Source organism: Etheostoma spectabile, chromosome 8, assembly GCF_008692095.1.
Source record: "Etheostoma spectabile isolate EspeVRDwgs_2016 chromosome 8, UIUC_Espe_1.0, whole genome shotgun sequence".
NCBI lineage: Eukaryota > Metazoa > Chordata > Actinopteri > Perciformes > Percidae > Etheostoma > Etheostoma spectabile.
The window spans coordinates 430,410-453,095 of NC_045740.1; the positions used below are offsets into that span (position 1 = coordinate 430,410).

A 22,686-nucleotide genomic window follows, 5' to 3' on the forward strand; every position below is an offset into this window, starting at 1 on the left:
CAGATACAGTATAGGGGAACACTAAGGTCTATATAAGAGACTTCAGAGACAGTATAGGGGACACTAAGTTTATATAAAAGGACTTCAGATACAGTATTAGGAGACCATAGGTCTATATAAAGAGACTTCAGATACAGTATTAGGAGACCACTAAGGTCTATATAAAGGGACTTCAGATACAGTGTAGGGGACACTAAGGTCTATATAAAAGAGACTTCAGATACAGTATTAGGGGACATAAGGTCTATATAAAAGAGTTCAATACATATTAGGGACCTAAGGTCTTATAAAAGAGATCAGATACAGTATTAGGGGACACTAAGGTCTATATAAAGAGAGATTAGAACAGTATTAGGGGACCACTAAGGTCTATATAAAAGAGACTTCAGATACCGTATTAGGGGACCACTAAGGTCTATATAAAAGAGACTTCAGATACAGTATTAGGGAACCACTAAGGTCTATATAAAAGAGATTCCGATACAGGATTAGGGGAACCACTAAGGTCTATATAAAGAGACTTCAGATACAGTATTAGGGGACCAAGGTCTATATAAAAGGACTTCAGATACAGTATTAGGGGACCACAAGGTCTATATAAAAGAGACTTTAGATACAGTATGGGACCACTAAGGTCTTATATAAAGAGACTTCAGATAAGATTAGGGGACCACTAAGGTCTATATAAAGAGACTTCAGATACAGTATTAGGGGACCACTAAGGTCTATATAAAAGACTTCAGATACAGTATTAGGGACCACTAAGGTCTATAAAAGAGACTTCAGATACCGTATTAGGGGACCACTAAGGTCTATATAAAAGAGACTTCAGATACAGTATTAGGGGACCACTAAGGTCTATATAAAAGAGACTTCAGATACAGTATTAGGGAACCACTAAGTCTATAAAAGAGACTTCGAGACAGTATTAGGGAACCACTAAGGGCTATATAAAAGGACTTCAGATACGTATAGGGACATAGGTCTATATAAAGAGGACTTCGATACCAGTATTAGGGGACCACTAAGGTCTATATAAAAGAGACTTCAGATACAGTATTAGGGGACCACTAAGGTCTATATAAGAGACTTCAGATACAGTATTAGGGGACCACTAAGGTCTATATAAAAGAGACTTCAGATACAGTATTAGGGGACCACTAAGGTCTATATAAAAGCATCCAAAGAGCCCTGTCATGGGACCTAAGGAAATAACTTTGAAAATTAAACAATATAAAAGAATAGAGATTAAAAGGAAAGTTGTGTCTTCTCATACAGGTCTTGAGTGTTCGGCAACAAAGAATAAGTAATTATGGTTTTAACCAGAGAAAAAAAAGTTCTATTTTTTTCTGTCCTATAATTGAATGATTATGTTGGCCTGTGCCTATGCTCTCAAAGGACTGGAAAGCCTCTCTGACCAGAGTGAATCATCTGAATCATGAGTACTCAGACGCTGTGAGGTAAAACAATGTTGATAGCTTGTAACACACATGCCACGCTCTCTAAAAGCTGAAAAGGCTGTTGGTGGCCAGAAAGCTTTGAAGTAAGATCTCACCTATTAACCTACCACCATTTTACTTCTCCTATTGTTTTCTTCTGTTCTTATTAGGGAGCTGGCAAAGACTTCAGAAACATCAACCAATAAACATCAAAACATCTGCAGTGACCTGTGTTTGTGCGTGTATATACATTCATTTATCTTTGTTGTAGCTAACAGGATGGCTTGTTAACCAGCAAGAATTTGCAATTTCTAAATTGCATCTACAGAGTCAGCTTCCAGCTTGTCAAGCTTGTGACCTAGAAAGGCAGCGAACAAGTTTTTGGGTCAGAGCGTTTTCCAAGATGGTCGCTCTCTCTCTCTCTTTCTCTCTCTCTCTCTCTCTCACACACACATACAGTACATATACATACACAGAGGCACATTTTGGACTGACAGGTAATGCAGGAAGGCCAGTTTTAGAAGGCATCAAATATTCATGCGTCTATAAAGTGCTGGCCAGGTTTTCTGGCCCGCAGGTCTATGCTGCTGCCTCTGCTCTTTCATCACTGTCAGGTTGCAAAAAACCCTGAGGAGCTGGATCCTTTATAGTAGTAGTGTATGATTGGACATTATGGGGGAGACAACAGTGAGCATGGCTCCCCTAAATCGGCTGGCACAGCAGAGTTATAAAACATAAGTCAGGCTGAGAGATCAGCCTAATAACCCCCCCCCCAACCACTGTGACATGTTTCGGTGATGAACACCTAAATCGAACGGAGTGCTCCCCTCTGCTTTAACACATTGACTATGCTTCATTATTCATGAGGAGATGTTTGCAGGAGCAATGTCTCTTGGCGTCAGTCTAGACAAGAAGACATTCAGCTGATAAGAGTGTATTGCATTACTACTGGATAGGATAGGGACTCTGAACTTCATTCATCTGTGAAGCAGACTGCTGAGTGGCGTTCCAAAAACTTCTCCTCAACTGAGTCTCCAAAGGGAAGCCAAGAGAGAGAGAGAGAGAGAGAGAGAGAGAGAGAGAGAGAGAGAGAGAGAGACGCAACACACTCGCCAACGCTCAGACTCTCCTCTCTCTTCACTTGTCTCTCCCATCACTTCGCCCCACACCTCTAATGTTTTCCCATCTCTACTCCAAACTCCAGCCCAGTTGAAGTAATAGATGGAGCGGAGGAAGGACACATTTACTCGGTAGGAGGAGCAGCTGGCAGCAAAAAAACAACAGTTAGAATAAAAGAAAATCGCCAGAGGGGATTGAAGCAGACGGAGACAGGCGAAGGCGAAGGGAAAGGGGGAAGACTGCTTCAGGTGACCGAGCGGCGATGGAGGCGCGCGGCATGCGTGATTAGGGAGCACCGCTGGAAAGCGCCCGCTTTGTTTCAGGTGGATTACAAAAGTGAACACGCATCAGAACTCCCAGGGACCGCCTTTGTCTTGCTATTTCACTTGGACGGATTATCTCCCAATCATGAACGTGTCGCCCCCGGACCGCAGGAAAAACGTGCGAGAGCTGGCTTTGGAGATTGGCATCCGAGTTCTGCTTTTCGGAGTTTTTGTGTAAGTAAAGCCTCGAGCATATGAGATTCTGATCTCTGAAAAAAAAAAAAAATTATGTGCATGGCATTATGTGACCTGATGACATTCACTTCCATGACTGGCGTTATCCATGTGCCTTGGATGTTTTAGACACAGTCTTAACACCTATACTATAGTATGTAACACCTTCATTCAGGTCCATTTGCCGCGGTGTGGTGCTGGTGTGTCGCAGTGGAGGGGCAGACCACTGCTAAACCAATAGGACAGGAGACAGAAGCTGAGTTAACAGGTTGCAAAAAAAAAAACAAGCTGAATATCCCACAACATTTTTTACTTCATGTCATAAATCAGTGTATCACTATTCAGCTCCATTCCAGCTTTTCTTTGAAGATAGAGACTCTCGTGATACAGAATATCATGGGGACATGTTTTGGTCCAATCAGAGATGGCTGGAGAGAGAGACAGAGGCAGCTTCTTTGACCACTTCACTTCACAAGAAAACAGATCTAAGGGAAGGCCAACACAGGGATGAATTGATATCTATGCTCAATACTTTTCTTTTTGCAGAATGAAACTTTGCTGAGAAGGCTGTGCCTCACAGGCAGCAGCCTTCGAAAACTAACATAAATATGAAATATGAATTTCAGATTTATTCCAGTTGTTTGTCTAGCCTGGGGTGATTAAAAGCTTTGTTTGCATCAGGATTGTGTCATTTATCAACTTTCTGCTTAATGGGCTACCATCTGATAAAAGGCCCAGGTCGCAGTGGCTTTCATTCCATCTGTGGGAAGAAGAAAAAAACAGAAGTCAAAAATCACACCTACTGATTTGGAGTGTTTTAGCTACGCTCTTTGCATTGCATGTTAACATCTGTCTTTGGGTTAAGTGGTCCAGCTATATGTGTGCTGCCTAAAAGGAGTATTAGAGAGAAGAAGAGCCTAATGCTGCATGTTCAAATTGTTTGGGGGATACTCAGCTGGAGGGATCAGACCAACGAATGAAACATGTCAAGAGTGGAAGCATTAAGCCTTCTGGCATAGAGCCCTTTGTGTGTTTGCACGCGGGAGTCTGCGGGTTTCACATTTGTGGCTGATTTGTTATTAAGTGTCAGTGCTCGCAGCTAAACAAAAAGCAATTTCACACAATATCATCATTATCTTCAACTAACTGCACGCTGCCACAGAAGCCCCTCTCAAAAAGTCCTTGATCACTGTAATGAATCAAATTTTACTCCCACATATTCCCTCTTTGCTACACAGAAACCAAGTAAAAGGCTAATAAACCGTGTTTGTAATGGGGCCCCCATCAGTAAACTTGATCTGCTTCATACTTACAAGTAACACATGAAATGAATATGGCACCACGACCAAGTTGACTCCTTCTACGTGACCGTGCATGCATACAGACATGCAACATCAAATGCCACATGCAAATGATGTCCTCATACCTGCACATGGTGACATTTTAGCATGACATGGGTAGTTGTAATTGGATAGTGATAAATACTGGTGAAACACAGAGCCAAGAAATCCAAATTCCATTATGTAGCATTTTCATTTGATGAAAGTGACACAAATAAAAATACTACATAATGGAATTTGTGCTTAAGATGAGAGTAATTGTTGTAGTGAACTAGCTTTGTGCCTGGCAGATCAGACAGAGCTCCGTGCCCCGGGGGGGGGGGGGGGGGGGGGGGGGGGGGGGGCAGCAGTTCCCTGTTCTTGTCTCACCTCAAAGCCCGAGGTAAAAGCAGGATAATTGGGGTCAACTAGAATCGCCCGTGTTCTTCGCCGGAAGTACAAAGGACAGTTTTTAGCTGTCGTCTTTTGTGTCTGCTGTTCAGTGTAGATGTAATGTACTGTAGTTTTATCTTGGGAGGAAAATGGCAGCCTTATGCGTGGATGTTAGATACCGATACGACTAATTGGTTAGAGATTTCCCTAACATTAGTTATTTGTAGTTATGTACGAGTTCTCACTAAAATAATATGATAGTAATTTGTTTATTTGTCACAACAGAACCGAGGAACATCAAAATATATTAAAGTTCTGATAAATAAAATGTATAAAAATACAAACTTAAGATATGAAACGTAAAGTCCTTAGTACAAAAACACATTAACAAAAAAATAATCAGTGTTGCCAACAGGGATGCTGTGGAGCGTCATCTGGTGGACAAACTATGCAACAACAACGCTCATAACATGGTTGACAAATATTCATTTATCAGAATCATTTATAATGACAAATAAATGATTCTGATGGATAATATTTTTAAAATATATATTTTTTTAAAATTGGCCATTATAAATGCCGATATCGATATATCGGTCGGGCTCTAGTGTATGTTTATCCAAAAAAACTTTGCAATGGTGTATTGCTTGCCTTGCTTTATTGCTAGTTAAAATCCTGCTTCTCCCATTCAGATTCCAATCTTATTGCTTTCTCTGCAGCTCGGTATTACATTTGACTAACTGGAAGAGCCAATTTTTTAATTTGTGGTAGGGCAGCACAATCACAATTAGATTGAAATTGCAATATGGACTAGTGCAATATCCAAATCGCAGGAGGGGGGGGGTGCAATATTTATAGAAAATATGTGTCAAACCATTCTGAATGAAAGTATTGTGGTGCGGCAGACACGTCCCGGCCTACAAATCGTCTCCTACCGACTAAAGAAAACAATCTTTGTTTGGTACAAATCCTCGAAAAAAATGACACTATAATCACTTCAAGTTCTTTCATTTTTAATAATTTTCAGGGAAAATGGGAACAATGATACAAAAACGATCGTTCCCTCCAATATCGTGAATCATCAGTCAAACTAATCGCAATTAGATATTTTCCTCATATCGTGCAGCCCTAATTTGTGGTTAATATTCCTTCCTAGTCATGAACATGTACTATACCAAGGGATGCTGAAATTGAATTAATGAGTCCTTTAGTTTGGGCTTATAAGCTGATATGAATGCATCAGAGAGGTGTCTTTAATCAGAGATAACAAGTTCTGCCATTCTTTTTGTCTTTGAAATAACTCTCACTGTGCGTGGTCACCCACACAAACTGCTCTTGTTTTTCTCCGCCACACAGTAAAGCACGTCTTTGTACTCTCCGAGGACTGTTCCGGTGTGAGAGGACATTTTAAACCCAGTGCCCTGAATTCTCTGCATTACTTACATCCACATTTCATCAACGATGACTTGCCTTTAAGGGGAAATTTCTTTTTATTTGCCCTTGCTTGCCAAGCTGCCTGCCTGTCCCAGGCCTCAGGAGGCGACTGGCCCAGTCTGTGAGGTTAGTTTGACCCTGTGCTGTGAAACACGTAAGGTCATGTAGCCTTCATAGCTTGGTGGGCACCACAGGAGTCACACATCTCCAGAGTTCAAAAATCTAAATGAAAACAGATATTTCAAATTTGGAGAAAACAAAAGCGGAAAATGGCATCAGAGTTCTTTTTCTCCTGCGATTAGCTACTTAACATACAAGGGGAGGATAATGAGATTGGTGTTATTTTATTTTTCTTGTAATCTGGAGCAAATCAAGCAAGAGCTGAGACAAATACAAAGAAGTCATTTCTTCCTTGAGTGACTGTGCAGCGGAGCTCTTGTCCTTAATCAATCAAGTTTCTTTGTGTTTATTCCCCAGTTCACAGTCGGGTACCTATAATAAACAGATGGATTCCAGTAACTATAATAATACTGGGAGAGAGAGAACAGGAGACAAAGCAAGAAGGATACATGGACAAAAAGAAAGACAGAGGTGGAAGATACAATGGAGGACGTGGATTCAGCAGATTAAAACCTGAGGCCTAGCCAATGGAGAGGCACCAAAATCACTCTGAGAACTCTTCATCAGGGCAGTCTAAAATCTTCTCAATGGAGCAATTTGGCCAGGGCAAGATCAGCTGTTTTACAGGCTGATGTTCACAACAAAATAGAATAGATGTTTCAGCCAGGGGTAACAATTTGAATGTAAGCTCAATTGTCTCTTTTGTAGCAGAGATTTCTAGTGATTGAGGGGGACTTTTCTTTTATTGCATGTATTTGCACTGAAGCATGTCTGAATGTGAAATGAGACGAGCTACATACCCTCTGACATTGATCTGATCTTGGAATTTTAGATGTTAACAGCGTGTGCTCGAAAACAACACCAGTCGTCCCTCAAAATAGAGTTTGCCTTACTTCCTCTCAGGGCAAGGCTTAGGAGCAGCCCTGGGATTCAGCCCAGAGCTTTGGCAAGGCTCCGAAAGCCTGGGAAGATGTTGGGGAAGAGTGGAATGTCAAGCCATACACTCTTTAAGAATAAGTGGATTGTTTAGGTTGCCTGTTAGAACTATAGTGTCCAACTATTTTATATTTATGAACGTTTGTGACATTCAAGCCATTGCCAAAAGAGTTGATACAAAGCTAATTGGAGGTGTGCAGCTGTTCGCCTGCAGCTCTTCGTCTCACAGCTCACTGTAGCTGCTCCTTCTTGTCCCATTAGCAACCACCTTGTAAAAAAAAAAAAAAAAGATCAGCTGAAGAAAAAATGTCGACAACGGGTTGTGGTGAGTGCTAACCACATTGACAAATGACAATGTGAAGCAGCAGGCGGTTGGGTTGGCATCTGCAGTAGCACAATACAGCTCTGATGTAAATGGTCTGTATTTATATAAATCAACAACTGCTCAAAGCGCTTTGACATAGTACAGAAACCATTCACCATTCACACTCTGTGGCCGAGGCTGCCGTGGTGCCACCTGCTCATCAGATAAACACTCACACACATTTACACGTCAAATGGGGCAGAATCCGGGTTCAGTGTCTTGCCCAAGGACAGGACAGGGATTGAACCACCAACCTTCCGATTGGCTGGCAATCGCTCTGAGCCGTCCCTGATAGGATGTAAAGGAAGCAAAGAGTAAACAGTGATGCTGTTATAGCGCTAGATTACATACATGCATAGTTGTCCTGTTCAAGTGTGGGAATGATGGACTCCGCCACTCCCATAAATAGAACATATTAAGATATTATATTATATTAAGAATTACAGAATATAAATACATTGAATGACTATTGCAGAACGAAATGCAACCATAATTAGATTAAACAGTTGGGTTTGATTAAATTACTTTATAAGGACATTTAACACAAGGTAATGTACTCTCACTAAAACACTAAACATAAATCGCAAACACCACTGACACACATTTTGAAAGTCTTTGAGGAATCCTTAAATAGGATATGAGTAAAGAGATTTCCTGAAAGGAAATGTTCAGCCAAAGGCCTCAGGTGTGATTGCCACTTTAAAGATTCATTAAATGGTATTTAATTTAAATCCCCGTAATCTGAAAGGTTTGGTAATACCGCCGATTCCAATCCCCCAGAAAAGGCACTCCACTCTGCAGCCCCGAAGCTTTCAGCTCTTTGTTTTTATCTCACTTGTCTGCATGGTTTAATCCCAACGGCGCTTCCCATGGGCAAAGTCTCCAGCAAAAACAAGCTCACTCAAGCTGATTTTACGATAGCTGCACAGCGGGTAATGGCAGAGAGCTGAAGTAAAAGAGTTGCTGATGAAGAAAGCCCAACGTCTGAAAGAGGACTCCAATGAATACTGTAAGGAATTATGTCTAGAATAAAGCACTGAGGCCTGTCAAATCGGACTCCAAATTACAGCCTGTGTTGCTCTGTGACAAATACTTGTGACAAAGTGGGTTGGCTCACCACTTGTCCCATACAGGTCATTAGCTATAGTAAGTAGACACACAGTCATGTTAGTTTCAAATCCATTTCATTAGGTTGCAAGTTTAAACATTGTTAAATGGTTTCCCTGTGTTGATACTTACAATTATTTGTTCCTTTGTTCAGCTGCACCATGCAGGACAATTGTTTCGGGAGGGGCCGGCCTAAGCATTTCCTGTTTTATAGGAATGGGGGGGTGGTCATGGATGACATCACTGGGCCAAACCAAGTAGAGGGTTTTCTTTCTTATAGAAATGTTTATTTTGGTTGTTTTCGGTTATTATATAAAAAGGTATGAATACCCCTGACCTGTTTTGAAGGCAGTGGGATAGGAGGAAACTGGTAACCAAGTTCCATATGTTAAGAGATTGCTAGGTATTAATGTTATGGAGTAGATCAACCTGCTTTAGGGATGGGATGGACTAAAGCAGTGGGGTGGGAATTGACCATCCTATATAAATAGTGGGATTTGCACTCCCTGGAGAAAGGTAAGGGGGGTGAGGCTGTGCTGCTAGGAACGCACGCCTGTTAACGCTGGTACTAGTTTAATGTCTTACTTTCTTTAAGTTTTATGATTGTTTAATTATCCGTGTACAGCAGACCACTGGAAATTAACTCAGGAAACATGCAATGTTTGAGCCTGCCTACCTACCACCTTCCTTTTGGGTTCACCAAAAGGTGCAATACTGCACCTTTTGGTCTTCTATTGTGGTCAGAAATGACTTTTCCAGAATGTGACTTTTAAACTAGAGCAGTTTGTTTACTTTCCACTGCAGGTGTGGTTGTTGCAGTGTTTTGCAATTTTGGCAGCCAACATCTGAGGCACCGAATCACAGGTCATGCAATCTGTAACCCTTATTATCTTGAATATGAAAGAAAAATTGAGATTGCAGGCTTGACAACTGACTGTGGCTGGAGGGAGGTGGAAACACACAGACGGAGGGAAAACAACGACGAGTGGGACCTCCAGTTCACGTTCATTTATTGATTGTTGTCCGAAACAGCACAGAAAGAGAACATCTATTGTTGTACTTGATTGTGCAAAATCAATCTGATGATTTTACTTCGTTCATAGCTTTTGAAAAAAGGCAGTATACGTAGACCTTCAATTGAACCAAACAAAAGAGAGATGATTCGACAAGAGAGGAAATACTTAGATGGAAAACAAAGCCAGAGGTACCAGGTTTTCAAAAGGTCTGGGTGCCAATTTTAATTAGAGACCATGATGAACTCAGAATATGGGAAAAAAAAACAATGAAATAATGGAACATACTGTAGATGGATGAAAAAATGCACAGACAAGGCCAAATCAGAGAAAAAAATAATTGCATAATGAAAGGATGGACAGATTGGAGCTTGGATCAAAAAACAGAAATAAGCATTATTCCAATGAGAGAAGAGGCAGCAGACGATCACAGCAAGACCAGGGACTCCTTAACAGCCCAGTCTGTCGCGCTCTAAGCTACTCTGGCATTTCGTTCTCCTCTATCGCTTGATCAGCTCATTATGTCTCGCTGTCCCCTGCTGTCATCTATCCAACCCCCTGTCTTTATCCTTGCACGGGCATTAGATCACTCAGTTACTCTCCATGGGCCATTTTCACCATTTCTTCTTAAAGGAAAACCGTTTTTACAGAGATTCCCCCCATGAGTCGAATTATCGATTAGATGATGAAATGTAGGCAGATAAAGACATTAATGGATGTCTTGAAATTGTATTCAGATGTGCATGACCCTGTGGTGATCTCTTTAACTTTTAATTTATCACCATCATCAGGTCAAATTTCAAATTTTATGACTAAATCTCTGCTACGAGTAAAAGTAAAAATTGTACTTATGTAAAAGTACCAATGCATTAGAATGAAAATGCAGTTATTATGCAGAATGGCCCATTTCAGAATGACTAATGACTTTTAGCTGACAATTTGATCTAAAAAGTTCCAGATAAACATTCAAACACTAAGAGCAATTCAGGGTTCAGTGTCTTGCCCAAGGACACTTCAACATGGGGCAGCAGTGCCAGGGATTAAACCCCCAACCTTCCAATTGGTAAACTACTGCTCTACCACCTGAGCTACCATATATTTATATACATAACAGGATTATAATCATTGATTCATGCACGTATAAGCATGACTTATATGTTGCATCTGGTAAAGTTGGGGCAATTGTTAATTGCTAAATCTATAATAATACATCATAATTCATAATTCTCATATTTTCTATTACCATTCTGAAACTGCAAAAAAAACTACAGCTGTCAAATAAAAGTAGCCTAGTAGTAAAAAGTACAATATTTCCCTCAGAAATGTAATGCAGTAGAAGTATAATGTAGCATTAAATAGAAATACTCAAGTAAAGTAAAAGTACCTCGCAATTCTTAAAGTATTGTACTCAAGTATATTTGCTTAGTTACTTATCACCACTGCTTGTGTAGTTGCAACTACACTCAGTTGTACTGTCATGAAGGTTAGAACCCTGACCTTCATGACAGTATAACCTTGGTGCACCTAATTAACTGGCCACTATGATTATACACACAGAACATAGAAATACATGGATTTTTGCCTAGTTTTGCATATTTTTGCATAATTCTTGTGAGTTTATAACATCATGTCTGAAAAAGATTTAAGTGTTTCACCTTCGGTTGTCTTCAGTCTCGGGGCGGCCGTGGCTCAGTGGTGGAGCGGTTGCCAGTCACATGAAAGGTTGGGAGTTCAACCCGTGGTTTTTTTCCATTAATGGTACCAGCTCAACTCGACCGCGGGGCCCCGTCCTCCTTCTCCTTCTTCCATTGCAGATTAGTACCGTCTCATGCGTGAGGCCGTGGCCGTGGCTCGTCGTCATAGCAGGAGACCGTCGTGACCTAACGCAACACACACACACACACACAGTACGTCAAAGGTGTGTTGGTTTTGATTCTCGGCGTGTGGCTATTGCCACAGCTAGAAGACACATTTAGTTTCAAAAGAAGCTGGAGGCAGCAAAAAAGAAAACGCAGGTTAAGCTATTCACTTTTATGATGACGCATTGATTAGTGACGATTCTCTCCGACCAATCAGTAGTCTGCAGGTTTCACCTCAACTCGACTGAGGTGGTACTACAAAAGTACCTGTTAGCAGGTACCAGGGACCTTTTTTCCGTAATGGAAAAGCAAAAAGGGCGATTAGAGTCAAGACAAGTCGAGAAGGTACCATGCAGTGGAAAAACGCCATAAATGTGTGTGAGTGTTAATCTGATGAGCAGGTGTATTGTATTTATGTATTGTTTGGTATTGCATAGTGTATTTATTGTATTGTATTCATGCTCGAGTTGTTATGGGCATTGAGGCGGGTATGAGCGCTGTAATTTCCATTTTTATGGATGAAATAAACTTGACTTGTGACACCTTGTGCGGCAGTGTGTAAATGGTGAATGGTTCCTGTACAATTTGAGTAGTCGATTAGACTAAGTATAAAAAAAGTCCATTTTCATTTACATTTACATCCAGTCTGCACCTTTAGCACCAAAAGATTTGTAAGAAACCGTAACCAATTTCCTCAACTAAATGGTCGTTATTGGCATGAAAAATAATCATATTTACTCATATTTTGTTGCAGTCTTCATCCCAAATCTGACTGAAATCCAAGCCCACCCCTATAGCTGTCATTACAATGTGACATTAAGAAAATGTTCACGGCCGCCATGGTTACAGGGGGCAATTAATCAAGAATCCAGTCATTAAGACTGCAGTTCCGGTGGGGATTGTGCTTATGCTGGTATGCATTTTCCTAATTGAAAGGGATATGCTGGAATATATAACTGCTACTGTCATCCAATTAAATTGTACATTTCTGATCCTTTGGAAGAAGTTCTTAATGCTGCAAGTTAATCTCTTTAATCCCATTTATTTTACCCCGAAAAAAATCAGTTCACATTCTTGATGTCGAAAATGAAAATCCTGTCACAAATGATTATGAATATGTAGATAACACTTTAACAACTCCAAGCCCAGGAGATGTAATTGATTATTATAGAGACATGCTATTATATGTATTGTGTGTGCTGTAGCCAATACCATTTGTCTAGAAATGTTCCATAAGAATGTACCCATTTGTCTAGTAAATGATGAATTATTTGTTCCTGTCGGAGGAGAAGGAAAGATCCCTGCACTGCTTTACACTTTCTCCCATTGTGATACTTCTATTCTTACGCAATCTCTCTCCCTCGCTCTCACCCTCTCCCTCTATTACTTCTTCTCTCCCTTGCCCCTTTCTCAGGTATTTTGTTAGATCTTCTCCATTACTGTCTTTTCCAGCTTTATACTCTTATCTGTAAAAAGACAGATGAGGGACTAAGGAGATGAAAGAGCCCTCCTCCAACGCACACACACACACACACACACACACACACACACACACACACACACACACACACACACACCAAAATACAACACCCCACACAGACCCTACAAACACACACACACACACACACACACACACACACACACACACACACACACACACACGCATCAGTATCCTGACCCAAATCTCAAAATATATACACAAGCGCCTTCTGGAGAAGCCTTCATCACATCTGTGTGTGTGTGTGTGTGTGTGTGTGTGTGTGTCCCTCTCAGTCCTCTGGGTTTTGCTGTCAGACCAGACTCTTCCCTTGATGACTCCTCCGTGGTTTCCTTTAGACAATGCACTGAAGAGTGAATGCTCACTCTTTGCCACAGCAAGGTGACTCCCATACTGCACAGACAGTGTGTTATAGTCCATGGCAGGACACAGCCATGTCTCTGACAACTTTTTATAACTTTAAGGTAAACAGCCATTGTGTTTTGTATCCCTTGAATTTGCATCAGCTTTACAAGTGTGCTAAAGCTGGGAACAGGCGTGGTTGTCATTGACGAATTTAAAGACCAGATCCTCCACATGCAACAGCTCATTTTATTTCTACCCACACATATTTTAGTCTTGACAGCTGGAGGAAGCCCACTGAAAGACAGCTCCACTATGATTAGAGTTGTGTCATAAGGCAAGCCCCAAATTCTCACACTGACTTCTCAATGGCGACTCCATTCCTTTCAGGTGAAAGTCGTAATGAGACGGGGTGAGCAATAACAGTGCACCAGTACCTTTAAACAAAACAGACCCTTCACTTATGCTATTTATATTACATCTCTACTTAAAACACATTTCAGATGGTGACCAAGCATGCAGAGCCATTCATAGTTATTTTAATTGTGTCACTTTACTGTAATGCAGCTGTTGAGACCAAGAAACAGCAGTTAAAAACCACTGCAAACCCAAGTAAAGCAACACATCCTCATACTGTGCCTCTACATAACATTACAGGTTGATCTCCAAAGGCTCCCAAAACGACATATATAACGCTTTTATTTACTGCCACACGTTGGCGGTTTAATCATGTGACCGTAGTGATGTGACCAGTCTATTTAACCTAGCGGGGTACAATTTTAAACACTTAGTAAACGCTGTGGAATGGAAGTAGTTGGATTTAGGCAACAAAAATTAAAATCCCAGGTGAGTTCAGTTATTTTGGCTGATAAGAGCTCTTTTCAAAGCTGTGTGGGTGTGTAATGCCTGAGAGAGGGTTTGATTAGCATCTTTCTCTCATTTTGTTAGATTTATTTCTTTTATCATCCAGCCGTAGTGATAAACGTGCCAAATCAGCGAGCTACACTACGATAACTTAATTCCCGTTGTGTTAAAGGACACTGGCTTGCTGTCTCTTTCACCTTGCAGTAGCAGTATCTTTATCTCATTTTCACCCTCCGCTTCCACCCTGCAACCCCCCTTAGCAGTTTTTAAACCCCTGGGTTAAACTGATTTCCACCAGATTGTCAGAAGCCAAGGATATAAGGTCAATACTTGTGTCTCTTTTAGCTATTAATTATTTCTAAAATGGCAATATTCTGCATCATGTGACTGACTTAAGAGGTAATTAAAATAGAGCTGGTTGGCTGGGTCCCACTCTGTGACCCTCTGCCCACGCCTCACGGCTTCACCAAGCTGATTCCTTAAACAGGTTAATCAGCACGAAGAAAAGAAAACACCCATTTGAGTGTACAGGGCTTTAGCTGGGATTTATCCTTACATCCTTGTGCTTTAGTGGCATGTGCCTAAAATGTGGAAATTTGTTTTATTCTTCCTACTATCCACGGGTATTGTTTGTTTGCACATGCAGATTGTGGAAATCCAAAACAGCATCACCCTCCTCAGGAAAATCTGAAAAAAATCAAAATGACAAAGGATATTAAAATCCATGACAGAGAAGAGTGCCCAACACAAAAAACAACAACAAATAACCAGGAGGGGGGAAAAAATGAATTCAAGCCGTAGCCATGAAACATAAATAGCCCGTGGCAAGGAAAGTGAGTGTCACAGTGAGAGAACATTTAATACATTTACTAAAACAGATCAGCAGATGTAATGTATGTGGTCATAGATGCATGAAAGTATAACATCACTTTGTGCGTGTTTGTGTATTTGTTCATGTTTGGAGGAAAAAAAGAGTAATTGTGTATCAAATTATCTTCAGTTTGTATCTGTGATTGTGACAGCGTGCATGTGTGTGTGTGTGTGCGTGTGTGTGTGTGTGTGGTGGCATCTATCAGTGCTCCTGACGGTGCTAATGCAGCTTCAGCGCTCTGCAGATGCTGTTCAGGGGTGTGTATTTTCACCCTCGCGTTGAATGAACAAAGAGCTCAAGGCTTGGAATCTCTCTCTTGTCGCTGTCGACTTTGATATTTGCTCGGATAAACGATGAGCGTGACAACACTGATAAATGTCAGCCTTGTGTCCTGGTCCCATATCTGTGTCCACCATCACCAAGTAAATGTGTTCAGGGTGTCTCTGTGCATTTCTTGCCACCTCGCTTCCTTCCTCTGTCTTTTAGCATTATTATTTTCAACAGTCCAAGCATGGTTACCCTCAGACCTTACTTTAAATACCAAAAAGTACACGCACGCACAGCCGCAGTTTCTTTAAGTACCTTCTGTTGAGATTTGAATCCCTAGGTGCTCGCTTTGAGCTGGACACAGACGCATTAACCTCTGCGGTGACCACAGGTGTCAATTATTCCGCCTGCAGATTTCATTATCTGTGCCTCAGCAGTCATGTTTTTATGTTTCAATAATCACAAATGTCAAAGCAAGGGAATGTCGTGAAACTCAGATTTTATTTGTAGATTTGAACATTTCAAAGTTAACTGATTAAAACATAATTAAAAGTGTGCATTCACACTTGAGTGACTGGTTAATCTAAGGGTTGCAGGATAATTACCGAGCAGTGGGGTGAGCGTAGCTGGAACAAACTCTCGCCCTAAATGTACATTAGGTGCAGATAGGTTAATTTCATACCAGTTATTAAAGAAACAATCCACCATTAAACAAATAAGTTAATAAGCAGTTATTTATGTCTTGTGTAGACAACTGTGGAGGTTGAAAGCAGAGAGCCAAACTAAACCATCAATGATAAACATCAGGTATCGCTGCAGGGTACCCAGAATCATGCTTCTTTCTAGAGTAGCCATTTTGAAATCACTTGACGAGACCAACGTGCCAATTTCATAATAAAGGGTAGCTTCAATAGATTGAGATGTTGCCAACACAACAGCTTTTTAAGGATCCTGTGGAAATCCCTTTTTCCTAGCTACACTGCAATTTATAGTCATCATCATGCATAGTGGGAAAATAGGAAATGAATGGCTAAAGTTCATGTCGATGAGAAGGAAAGTGGGGTACACCAGGAAATGTAACAACACTTCATTACAGAAGCACTCCTGTGCACTACAGTACTATTTAAAACCGTCCAAAGGTTTTTTCCGTATAAGATCGAGAGAAAGCACACCAGGATTGAGGCGTCGACTCCAATGGGCCGGTAAAGTTGATGCATTTACTCAGCAAGCTCCATGAATATAAGCTAACAACTGTGGAGTATTTGCAAAGCCTGCTGGCAAATCATCTGCGTGTGGCAGCCTGGCTCCTTGCTTTCCTGCTGTGGGTTGGAAACTTATCTTGAATGCCCACCCCCACCCCCACCACCGCCAGGCTTCCTTGATTCCCGAATCCCTCTGTGTCCCTTTGGCTATGTCCTGCCAGCTTCACACCATTGAATTTTCTAATGCCTGTCTCAAATATGTGTCTCTGACCTTTCTCAAAGTGTCTCTGGGGCTTTTATCAAGAACAGACACCTGTATTCTGACCAACCCAGCCCTTGTTTGCTTCTCATTATATACTAGCTTCTTTGATACATCTTCTTGAATTATCCAATGAGAACGGGTTATTAAATTTAAAATGACCCTGCATTTTCCACTGGATCCCCCACTAGGGTTCAGCGTTACAAGGATGGCATTTTCTCTTTCTCTCTCCCATTTAGCCAACTTGAGGGATAGCTCGAGGGAAGCCAGAGCTGGCTGAGTGTCACTCAGTATCCATCCCACTCCCCTCCCCTCCCCCCTGCCTGTGACAGGACCGGTGCTGTGCTTTCCAGACACGTACGGTCAAAGGGCTCGACTGTTACCACGGACACAAACAAAGACAGAGAGATGGGATGTGACATTTATTGAATTCTGCCTTGCATAGCAGAGTACAGTATAAGACACCTCTAGGAAAATACATACTGTCCTTTTTGAACACGTCCCAGATTATGTTGATTGAATGTGATTATAATTGCCATGCAGTTTGCTGTAGGCCAAATTCAGATGAAAATATACATATTTTCCCTTAGTTGTGTCTCCAAACTTCAGCATTTGAACCCACTGCCATAACCTGCCATACAACCTAACCTCCAGGCTTAATACCTTCTGTTTCTACACATGTTCCCGCCGGTCCCTTTCCAGCCATTTAAATGCAGCCTCAAATGTCCTGAAGGCAATCGTCTATGTAGGTTGTTAGCATGATTGAAACATCCGTTCCTAAAAAGCATAGCTATCCCCAGACTCTATTCAATTAACACATAAACACAGATTAGTTGCCAGGGCAGCAGTGCTTTGCTATGGTCTACGGGTCCAGCAATGAATCAGATAAAACAACATAATGAAATCAAGAATGGATCCTCAGTCTGTCAGTCGGCTCCCATCTTTCTCCACTGTGACCCACCTCTCATCGAATCTCAGTGAATTTATTACATCACAGATACCCGTGGTTGTCTTTATTTTAATCAGGCCAAGCCAATGGAGTGAGATTTGATTTTGCTGGAACAGCAAACGCAGTATTATTTATTCTGTCGAGTAAGGAACAGAAAAGTTGAGCAAAAGCCTTGCTGTACTTTTTCCTTCCAGCTGTGTTTACTGTGGAAGTTGTGGCTATGTGATAAACCACAGCTCACCTGCCATGACTCTCATCCACCAATCATTACAAATTTCTCTTCTGGTGGTTAAAACACTGTGACTGAGCACATTTCTCAGATGCACAACTCTGAAAAAGCTGATGTGAGCTAAGTTGCACTGTGAAAATGTATCTATTTAATGTACGTATGCAAAATAGACAACACATTACCCGCATTACTTATCATTAGGTGCACTTAGTAGAACCCTACACATGTAGCTTTGACTTTTTTGCACTAATCAGTTTCTGTTAACTCAGTTGTATTTTCCAAATAACACAACACAGTCGCTAAAAAGGGTATTTTAAGGAATAGTTTAACATTTTGGGGAATATTCACTTTTTCGTTGAATTAGTTAGGAAGTTCCAAACCACTCTCAGATCTCTGCAGTCAATGTGAAGCAAAGAGTCAGCTCCCGCTTTGCTTAGCTTATCACAAGTTAGTATACCTAAAAGGTTAAACAAACAATTTATAATTTGTTAGTGAGCTTTAGAGATGCCGATAGGCAGATTTGTTTGCCTTTGGAAGGAGCCAGTCGGGCTGTTTCCCCCTGTGTCTTTATGCTGAACCAGCCGGCTGCTTGCTGTCGCTTCATATTGAACGGACAGATATGAGAGTGCTATTGATTCTCTCATCCAATTCTCTGCAAGAAAGAGAACATTTCCCAAAATGTCAAACTACTCTTGTAATGTATGCCTTTAAGTAACATTCTGTTACAATGCTGTTCTGATTGGAACATGATGCTAATGCTGACTTACAGTGTCTCTGGGTCTATGTATTAAGACAATGTGGTGTCCCTGGGCACTCTACCTCAAAGACTCCATACCACTTCAAAGAGAAGCCATTGCTGTCGCGGTGACATTTAACAGTACATTGCTCAACACATCCATGGTGCATTGCCTAAAAAGCAAGCTAGCTAACGTTAGCTGCTGAAGGCAGCCCGGAGAGTCTTATTTGTTTAATACTTGTGGACCAAATCAACTCAGATTGGGGAGGGAAGTGGTAGCGGGCATGCGATCTTGATTTAATTTTTTATTTATCACTAATATTATTGTGAAAGTAGAGTTCATAAACAAGTAACAATTTCTATTTAATAATATAACAATATGCAAAAAATGTGTTATGTGCCCCCCCACTGTTGGTGAATGGTTGGTGCTCCTGGGTAGTGGACCACTACTGGACCACTTGCCCTTATAGATAATCCAGGCCTGCTTCTACGCCACCCTGCCTTTTTGGTTCTTCATGCAAACATTAATATATGCAATGTGTCATCATCGGCTTTGTAATATAGCACCTTCAACACCATACGTGTTACTCTTCATCAATTTAGAAATAGAAGATGACAGAAACCAAACTTAACAGACTGAGACCGAACACTTTGATAAAGCACATCAATTATTTAACGACTTAAAAAAAAAAAAAAGCGATCTTCTCAGACTTTTAGGTGTTGATCCAAGCAATTTGTTGCAGATTTGTACACACAGACAGGCCGCCACCCAACTTCCACCACTGGGACACAACCCGGCCAGGAATCAGAAAGCCAGCAAACACAGTTCACTCTCTTCATATCTCTTATTGTTTCTGCTTGAATCCCTCCTAACATTTCTACCAATACAACATACCGAGGCCCAAGCTCTTCACCACTGACCATTTAGCTTTATTGACCAGCCCAAAGTCTCCAGTTGGATTTGATGGCGAGTAAGAGGACGAATGGGACTTTACCAGTGGTAAATGAACCAGAAGATGCACTGAACAGAGACGGGTGGGAATTTCCTCCAGGGCTCTTCACATCCTCTCATCCTAATATCTTGTAAATCTTATAAATGACTATTTCAATAGCTCCCTTTTATACGATTACATGACTGGAGAAAAAAGTACATGTGGGTGCCATCAGAGGCTGTGATGATTGCCCGCCTCTGATCTGATGAAGGGAAAAGCCAGTTCAAAGTCTGTCCCAGATCTAGCAGATGGTCAGCTCCAATTCTTTCTCCCGCACTCCCTCACCTTCTCTGCACTCACACAGCTCGTTCCTATGCCCGAATGTGCATCTCATGAGATTGCAAATGCAATCAAATATGAATTGACACAATAAACTGCACCCTTTTGAACATGTCACTGGTTGCATCAGCACTCCTGTGAACAGCAGCGGTGAAAGACATGGTTAGGAACACAGCTTAACCTTACCAATGGGGAAGGACAAGACTTGCCAAGAGCACAATCGTAGACATCCAAATAATCGCTCTGTCAGGGGCTCTGCACCTCTGTATCGTGGACATTGCAAAGCTCCCTCATGTTTTCAATTTCTTTTGAGAGGTAAGGTCACACACTCTGTCTGCTAACTGAGCTATGCGGCTGTGGAGCTGCTCTGCGGCCTCCTGAACCTGTAGATAAATGCTGTGCGACCGCAGTTCAATAAGGGCTCTCAGTGTTCGGTTCTCGCTCGGCCGGCCCCTGCTGGCAGATATAATGCGATCGATAGAGATGAAAACTCAGCTCCTGTTTGGTCATATCTGTGATAGGCCTATGCACGAAAATACAACCAGACAGCAATACACACAGACAATCAGCCAAAAGATTACTTTCACACTTAGTTTAGTGAAAATGGGAGCTTGCCTGAAGTTAATCCAAATAAGCTATTCCACCCTTTCTGTATGCGTCATTGCTTTGCAGCAATCTAACAAATGAAGGAGGAATTTCTCGATTTTTTGTCTTTTTACTTTCTGTCGTTGTGGCACAGCAGCAGATATGTATTCCCAAGGCCATATCCACAGATTCTGCCCACAGTGCATAGGAAATCAAGAGCTTTTAATCAGCTGCTCTTACTGTTTTGCGATGCTGCTACATGCTAAACCTCTGGAGTGTTTCAGCAATTCACTTTTATTATTATTTTTTTTCCTCAGCTGTGGCTGTACACGTCGGATAAGAATATACATCCAGCAGAGATGGATAGGAATCGGCGATGATATATTGGCCCAAATTGCAGTTTTAATGAAGAGGATTAGGAAAGAGACAAAAAGCTAAAAAGTTCCTGAGTAAGAAAAGGTCAGATGTGAAGATTTAAAGACTTAGGTGTAGTAATGTAATGTATGTGGTGCATCACGTACCTTGTGGTCATTAAACATGAATGTCCCTACAATTAAACCATGTACAGAAAAATGTTACTTCCAGTTCCCACTGCTATGAATCTAAAGTATTTGAACAGTTTGATGCCGTCTGCGGTTATCTAACAACTTCACACATTCACCTTCTAACCCGTGTCTGTTAATCTATAATGTTTTGGCCCCTGTATAAGCCATTATGCCTTTGCTCAATAACGTCTCTCCACAGAGCAAACCGACGAGATAAAACAGAATGAGGTGCTCCCCAGGCAGCCAGCAGGCTGTGCTGAGTTCAGGGCTTTTTTTTGGGTGCATTGTGTTTATAGGCACATGGAGAGCTCATCTATTCTGGCCAAAGATGATGTCAGAAGGCCTTGGATCTCTTTGCAGCATTGATGAGAGTCTGATTCTTTTTTTTTTTCGACATGGTTGGTGCATCTCACAGTTTTTTTATTCCCTCATCTGTCTCTTCTCAATGTCTCCATAGCTCCTGCTCTCATGGTTAGCTACAGAAAGTGTTTTAAGCTTGGAAATAAGAAGAAAAAAGGGACAGGAAATGAGCTCCAAACAAAAGCCTTAAATGACACTCCTGCTGGTATGCCCAGTCTGAATTAGTTTCTACTAGAATGCAGCCCACATCCCCTTCAACCCTCTCTGTCTCTCTCTTTGAGCAAATGTGATTACAATTATTTCCCAGCAGGATAAATTGGGGTGCATGCTGTGTATGTCATTACCTCTCCGAGCTCTGACATTAGCTCTGCTAATGTGAATGTTCTCCACATTATCCTTCCTTCCTCCCTCAGACAAAATGCACACGCTGTCACCACCAGCCTGTAAATGACATGCTCCCTACTGCTTTTATCTCAGCCTGTAAATTACAACAAAGGTAAAATGAATTTCCACAAAGGCCAGGCTCGTCCATCCATGGAATTAAGGATGAAGCCTTGATTAAATCCAACTGTGTTTCACGTTTGGAGCCTGGAGCCCTTAAAGTGCATCTAATCCATATTGGACTATTTCTTTTACTGTAATAACGATGGTTGGAAAACTTGAGCTAAGGGTTATCCTTTGAGGGTGGTATTAATTTGTTGGAGGAGATTGGATACAACTTCTCCAAAACTAAGGCAATTTAATTTGAAGAAAGCCATCCTCCCCAGCAATGATGGTGAAAATATCTGAAAATAGATTGCCATAGGGACATTTGAGCTGTCGATTGCAATCTGTAGTGCATCATTGTGAGGTGGACCACTATTTCAACCTTCATTCCTTGAATGAAGTTTGAATTAGGAATCATGGATGGGGATAGAGTATTCCAAATTGGGCCCCTCATCCACACCTACTCTAAGACCAACACCGCCCACAGTATGTAATTCCAAGACTGTTTAGGGACCCCATGCATACATATTCATAACACCTGTAATGTTTATCCCATGGTGGAAAGAGGAGACAAGGACTCAGGAGTTCTACACCCGTTTTTTTGAGTTATTTCTTCCACAAT

General features: G+C 41.3%; 1 protein-coding gene across 1 annotated transcript in view; it reads left to right on the forward strand.

The window, feature by feature from the left end:
* The first annotated feature begins 2,563 nt into the window (after positions 1-2,563).
* plpp4 (phospholipid phosphatase 4) overlaps positions 2,564-22,686 on the forward strand; it is a 53,573-nt gene continuing 33,450 nt past the window's right edge. The window contains exon 1 of the mRNA XM_032524105.1: positions 2,564-3,055. Coding sequence (XP_032379996.1) covers positions 2,967-3,055 — 89 coding nt within the window. The 5' untranslated portion in view covers positions 2,564-2,966. The remainder of the gene's footprint in view (positions 3,056-22,686) is intronic.